Source organism: Mastomys coucha, unplaced genomic scaffold (assembly GCF_008632895.1).
Source record: "Mastomys coucha isolate ucsf_1 unplaced genomic scaffold, UCSF_Mcou_1 pScaffold21, whole genome shotgun sequence".
NCBI classification, from domain to species: domain Eukaryota; kingdom Metazoa; phylum Chordata; class Mammalia; order Rodentia; family Muridae; genus Mastomys; species Mastomys coucha.
The window spans coordinates 16,471,874-16,478,638 of NW_022196904.1; the positions used below are offsets into that span (position 1 = coordinate 16,471,874).

The following is a 6,765-nucleotide window of genomic DNA, read 5'->3' on the forward strand; positions in this document are numbered from 1 at the left end:
GAGCCCCTGCCTAGAATCCCCCAGTGAGGAGCTGGGGGCGTGGCTCAGTGGTAGAGCCCCTGCCTAGACATGGATATGGCGCAGTATTTAATCCTTATTACAGCAATAAACAAAACAACAAAAACAAATCAACAACATCTGGTGCTGTCCCTTGGTCCCTAGTATACATTCATTTATTAAGTCAATTATTTTAGCCTCAGTTCAATAGCACATAAGTGATGGATGACTTCTTTGTCCCTAACTTTTCTAGGACGGGTTCAGACTCCTAGGTAAGCTTATGGACAGCCTTCTGAAGGAACTGACATTTGGGAACCTTAATAACTGTTGAGGGCCCTGCCTTCTCTGGGGTGGGGCCTAGAGGGGTGTGGCCTGAAGGGTCTAAGCTAGTTCTCTCTCCAGGCAGGCACCCTGCTCTGGCCGGCACCATGGACAGCGAAGCATTCCAGCACGCAAGGGACCTTCTGGATCTGAACTTCCAGTGTGAGCTGGCATCAGGGTGGATGGGCAGGACCTGGTAAAGGGGAAGGAGTGGAGGGGGTGAGGTCTTGACCTTCTCTCCCATCTACTCACTCAGCACTGGCCATGAAGCATATGGATCTGAAACAGATGGAGCTGGACACCGCTGCCGCCAAAGTGGACGAATTAACCAAGCAGTTAGAGTCCTTGTGGTCAGACTCGCCAGCTCCTCCTGGCACACAGGCTGGAGTCCCCTCTAGGGTGAGTCTGGTGATCCCACTGACCCCAAAACTAGCCTCTCTTCATGCCAGGGGAGGCCTGGATTTCTAAGGTGGTATAGGGTGAGGGGTATACAAGGCCACCTAGAAGAGAGAGAGAGTGAGGTATGGAGATCAGACTGGTAATCCCTGCCCTAGGGAAACTGAGGCAGGAGGATGAATTTAGTGCCAGCTTCTCTACTTCATAGTGAGTTCAAGGCTAGCCAGGCTACAGGAGAGGCTGGTTAAGTTGGTGGAATGTTTGCCTAGCATGGATGAAGGTCTATGTTCTATCCCCTGTACCCTATAAACATAGGTCTTGTGGTATACACGTTATACTGAAGCCACAGAGGCAGGAGGATAAGGAATTCATGGCCACATTCACTTCATGGAGACCTTCAGGCTAGCCTGCTCTTTGTGAGACACTATCTCAAAAGTTATTTGTTAGGCCGGGCAGTGGTGGCGCATGCCTTTAATCCCAGCACTTGGGAGGCAGAGGCAGGTGGATTTCTGAGTTCAAGGCTAGTCTGGTCTACAGAGTGAGTTCCAGGACAGCCGGGGCTACACAGAGAAACCCTGTCTCGAAAAACAAAAAACAAAAAACAAAAAACAAAAAAAGTGAAAGCCTTTTTAAAAGATTTATTTATTTTACATGAGTGCTCTATCTGCAGGTACATGGCAGAAGAGAACATCAGATCCCATTATAGATTATGTGAGCCACCATGTGGGTACTGGGAATTGAACTCAGGTCCTCTGGAAGAGCAGCCAGTGCTCCTAACCACTGAGCCATCTCACCAGCCGGTCACAAAATTGTTTCTTAAGTCATATAAAAGAATCAGTAACAAGTAGCCCATATCATGCCCAGGCTTTGCCCAGGCTCTCTACCTGCAAGTCTAATCCGATGTCTCTGACTGAGGCCCTCCACTGACCCCACTATTCTCTCCTCTGACTCTTGGATGCTCCGGTTTCCCCACAGATGTCCCGGTACAGCACCAGCCCGGTTCCCGAGCATTTTGGCAGCAGAGGGTCCCCGCAGAAGATGGCCACCGATGGCATAGAGACCCGTTTTGGACGCTCTGAGAGTGCCCCGTCCCTGCACCCTTACAGCCCTCTGTCTCCCAAGGGCCGGCCGTCTTCGCCGCGCACCCCCATCTATCTGCAGCCCGACAGCTACAGCAGCCTAGATCGGGCGCCATCGCCTAGACCCCGCGCCTTCGACGGAGCAGGCAGCCCCCATGGTCGGGCACCGTCCCCGCGGCCGGGGACTGGCCCAGTGCGGCAACCGGGCCCCCCGACCCCCTTTGACTACTTGGGCCGCGCAGGGTCCCCCCGGGGCAGCCCTCTAGCCGAGGGGCCCCAGGCCTTCTTCCCGGAGCGAGGGCCTTCCCCACGTCCGCCCGCTGCAGCCTACGACACATCGGGCACGTTCGGGAGCCCTCTGCTGGGCGCAGGTGGCAGTGCCTTCGCCCCGCCGCTACGTGCACAAGGTGCCTGGGGACCCTCTCTTTGGGAGGCTGTTTCGGTCTAATCTATGTTTACACCCTGATTCACGGACCCCTTTCACCAGATGACTCGACCCTGCGCCGGAGGCCCCCGAAAGCCTGGAACGAGTCTGACCTGGATGTAGCCTACGAGAAAAAGTCCTCACAGACAGCAAGCTACGAACGTAAGTGACAGAGCTCAGGTGAGGGGACCTGGAGGACAGGAGTCTGGAATCCATCTAAACGATCGATGGGCCTGTTTTGCAGGGCTGGACGTCTTCACACGGCCTGCCTCGCCAGGCCTGCAGCTCTTACCCTGGAGAGAGAGCAGCCTGGATGGGCTGGGGGCCAGTGGCAAGGTGAGGGGCGGGTGGGCAGCACCAGAGTGAAGGTGGAGGGTCTGCACACACACTGTGTGTGTGTGTACCTTTTTGCACGCTCTTCATTATGGCGGGAGGCTGAAGATTGATTGAATCGAGGGCAAGGCTCACTATAGCTGAGTGGAAACTCCTGAGCTGGGGGAATTCTAGGCTGGGGCTCTACCACTGAGCCACGCCCCCAGCCCCTCACTGGGGATTCTAGGCAGGGGCTCCTACTACTAAGCTAACTATATCAGCAAAGTTCTGCTCAGGTTTCTTGAGCTGATTTGAATCCTACCTCATCCTTCTAAGTGGTAGAGCCTCAAGGTGTGGATGCTCTTCCTTTTTGTCTGTGTGTGGGCTGATGTTTTGTTTGGTTTTCCTGTAAAGTGCGAAATGGCCTATAGTCAAGTCAACCCTCCTGCCTCAGCCTCTCCTACCAGGATTACTGGCGTGGGCCACCACACACACATTCTCTCTTTCCCCTCACTCCCTTGTCCTCACCTGTCTTTGTCCCCTTCTCTCATCTTTCTTTCCCTCCCCTTTCTCCCTCCCACCCAGGACCACCTCACCAGCGCCACACTGCCTCGCAATTACAAGGTGTCCCCTCTGGCCAGTGACAGGCGTTCTGACGTTGGCAGCTACCGCCGCTCCGTGGGCTCTGCAGGGCCCTCAGGCACTTTGCCCCGCAGCTGGCAGCCCGTCAGCCGCATTCCCATGCCCCCCTCTAGCCCACAGCCCCGCAGCACTCCTCGCCAGCGCCCCATCCCCCTCAGTATGATCTTTAAACTCCAGAATGCTTTCTGGGAACATGGAGCCAGCAGAGCTATGCTCCCGGGATCCCCCATCTTCTCCCGAGCACCCCCACCTAAGCTGCCTCCCCAGCCACCTCCCCAGCCCCAGATGCAACCCCAACCTCAGATGCCCCCCCAGGCCCAGGCTCAGCCTCAGACCCCAGCACCTCAACAGACTTGGTCTCCCATGAATGAAGGTGAGTCAGCTGAGGGGGTTCCCAGAAGGTTGGGTAAAAGGAGGCCAAATGACAGGGACCAGAGTAGCTAGGGAGCCATGATAGCCAAGCCTGACTCCACAAACTGTCCTTGCAGAGGGCTGAGCCAGGTAAACGTGGGAGTGTACACAGGAGCCAGGGTTCCAGAGCCATGTGCTGTGTGGCCTTAGGCAGGTGCTTGAACCTCTCTGGGCATAGATTTCCCTGAATAAAAAAAGTTGAATCGTGATAAAAATCCTATCTATTGGGACATGGCACTAAAACTGTATCAAGTCTTGAAAATTAGGCCCTAATGCCCAGTAAGTGTGGCTTGGCCATTATGTCCCAGCTGACAGGGTCTTTAGTGCCAAATTTGAGGAGTAAAGCAGAAAGCTTCAGCTTTTCCAAACTACTGTCTTGTGGTGTGACTCAGGGTAAACCCTGCGGTGGTGGCGCACCTTTAGTCCCGCTGTCCGAGAGGCAGAGGCAGGCAGATCTCTGAGTTTGAGGCTAGCCTGGTCTACAGAGTGAGTTCCAGAATAGTCAGGGCTACACAGAGAAACCCTGTTTTGAAAAACAAACAAAGAGCAAATAGGGGTAAATTACCCAACCTCTCTCAACCCTTTTTTCCATCCATGAAAAGAATGTCTACCTTGCAAGATTGTGGCAGAGGTTGGGATACATACCAGTTAATATTTACCTGCTTCTGAGGCTCAGCAGTGGAGGGAGGGGATGTAACCAAGGGTTAGACTGCTGAACACCAGGCTTCTGCTTGGGGGTTTCCTGCATGAGATGTTAGAGGTAAAGTCCTTCGGATCCTAGAAAACCAAGTTTATTGTTGGTAGGAGTGCAGATTCCAGCGTTAAGTAGCTGTGTGACTTTGGGCAAATGACTTTCCCTCTCTGGTCCTCAGATTCCTGTCAGTAATCTAGAGATAATCACCTGTTTCTTCACAATGTAGAAGGGTAATGGACAAGCATTTAGGGCTGGGGACGTTGTCAGTAGGTAGAATGTCTAGCGTGTGCCCTGGGCTCAATGCCCAGTACTGTACATAAATAAATTAATAAATAGTAAATATTTAGTATATTATGCTATAAACAAATAAGTCTGTCATATAAATGCTCAAAGATCAAAATATTACGCACATCCCAGAGTAGTCTAGAGAGGGCAAGTAGCCACTCTGAGGTCACACAGTCAGAAGCTTGTTGCATTGCAGAAGCTGTAGATCTTTGGAAGCTCCTGGCTACCCTTCCTCTAATGGGGTTCTTGTTCCTGCCAGGCCTCCTCAAATCCCCTGCAGAGCTGGAGCCAGAGCCCGAGCTAGAGGGGCTACTGGCTCCCGTGCTGGAAGCCGGGGACGCAGATGAAGGCGCTGTCACCCGCCCCCTCAGCCCTACCAGGCTGCAGCCAGCACTGCCACCCGAAGCACAGACCGTACCTGAGCTGGAGGAGGTGGCCCGAGTGCTGGCAGAGATTCCTCGACCCCTCAAACGCAGAGGCTCCATGGAGCAGAGCCCTGCTGCGGCCCTGCCTCCCACCCACAAGAAACAATACCAACAGATCATCAATAGACTCTTCCATCGGCACGGCGGCCCAGGGCCCGGAGGGCCTGAGCCGGAGCTGTCCACAATTACAGAGGGAACTGAGGCCAGGGCAGGGCCCCCTGCTCCCGCCCCTCCAGCTCCTATCCCATCCCCAGCCCCACCCCAGAGCAGCCCTCCAGAGCAGCCTCAGAGCATGGTAAGTCCTAGGAGGAGCCTGGGATGTTTGCTCCTCTCTGATAGAGTGTCTCTGCCACATAGTGGTTTAAATGAGATCCACTGTTACATCTAGACCCTGACCACAAGCTAACCAATATTGAGATTAACCTGGCTTGGATACCAAGATGGCACCAACTATGCAACAAAGGAGCCTGGGAAATGTAGTCTTTTGTGTAGGTAGGGCTGGGCTCAGGGAAACAGAGATTGAACAGATGGACCAGGCACCTTGTTTTCCTTTGCTATGCCTTACTCCCAGCATTCCTTCATGAATCTCAATTTTACACCTGCAATTGATCTGCGATTTTGGTATGACATTGGATTTCTCTGAGACCTGGAGACCAGGCAGTCTCCATTGCCTACTTTTTCTGGGCACCTACTCTGTCTTCTTGTGAAGAGAAAATCTCTGGTCCCCAAAACTTTGATCATGTGCACAAACAGCAGAGTTTTTACTCTGGCCCCATGCCACTTATTCAGCTGTGCATCCCAGGGCCAGGCATTTACCTACTCTGTTTTCAGCCTCGGTTTTCTTGTCTGTAAAGTGGACATGAGAATACCAGTGGCTACCTGTTTATTGTTTTTTTGTTGTTGTTGTTGTTTTGTTTTTTGTTTTTTGCTTTTTTCGAGACAGGGTTTCTCTGTATAACCCTGGCTGTCCTGGAACTCACTCTGTAGACCAGAGTAGCCTTGAACTCAGAAATCCGCCTGCCTCTGCCTCCCAAGTGCTGGGATTAAAGGCATGCGCCACCACCGCCCGGCTATTGTTGTTTTATTTGCTCCATCTTTTATGGATTCAAGAGTATCAACTCAAGGAAAGTAATTTTGGGCTCAGTTTGAGGGTACAGTCCATCATGGCAGGAACAGGAGGCAGCTGCTGCTTACATTGGATCCACAGTCAAGAAGCAGAAATAACTGCTGTGGTTTGCCTTCTGCTTTTTATTCAGCCTAGGACCCCGGCCTGCGGAGTGGGCCAGCCTTAATTCACTCAGCCTAGGACCCCGGCCCGCGGAGTGGGCCAGCCTTAATTCACTCAGCCTAGGACCCCGGCCTGCGGAGTGGGCCAGCCTTAATTCACCCAGTCTAGGACCCCGGCCCGCGGAGTGGGCCAGCCTTAATTCACTCAGTCTAGGACCCCGGCCCGCGGAGTGGGCCAGCCTTAATTCACCCAGTCTAGGACCCCGGCCCGCGGACTGGGCCAGCCTTAATTCACCCAGTCTCATCACTCCCTCACTACCTTGTACCCCTGGCTGGCCAGAGGTTTCTTTCCATGGTTATTGTACATTTTTTGTTTGTTTGGTTTGGTTTTTCTCTGTGTAGTCTTGGCTTGTCCCAGATCTCACTTTGTAGATCAGGCTGGCCTCAAACTCACAGAGATCTATCTATCTCTGCCTCCCAAGTGCTGGTATTAAAGGTATGTACCACCACTGCTTGGCTGTTTTTCTTTTCTTTTCTTTTTCTTTTTTCCTT

At 52.9% G+C, this 6,765-nt stretch overlaps 1 protein-coding gene across 3 annotated transcripts in view; it reads left to right on the forward strand.

Annotated features, from left to right (window-relative positions):
• The window catches only part of Ppp1r13l (protein phosphatase 1 regulatory subunit 13 like), a 20,557-nt gene that overhangs the window by 9,413 nt on the left and 4,379 nt on the right, over positions 1-6,765 (forward strand). For 2 of the 3 annotated variants that reach the window (XM_031385550.1, XM_031385549.1), the window contains exons 3-9: positions 400-480; positions 575-717; positions 1,690-2,200; positions 2,281-2,379; positions 2,462-2,553; positions 3,115-3,544; positions 4,821-5,281. In XM_031385550.1, coding sequence (XP_031241410.1) covers positions 426-480; positions 575-717; positions 1,690-2,200; positions 2,281-2,379; positions 2,462-2,553; positions 3,115-3,544; positions 4,821-5,281 — 1,791 coding nt within the window. In that variant the 5' untranslated portion in view covers positions 400-425. The remainder of the gene's footprint in view (positions 1-399; positions 481-574; positions 718-1,689; positions 2,201-2,280; positions 2,380-2,461; positions 2,554-3,114; positions 3,545-4,820; positions 5,282-6,765) is intronic. The other variant, XM_031385551.1, reaches the window with a different exon arrangement.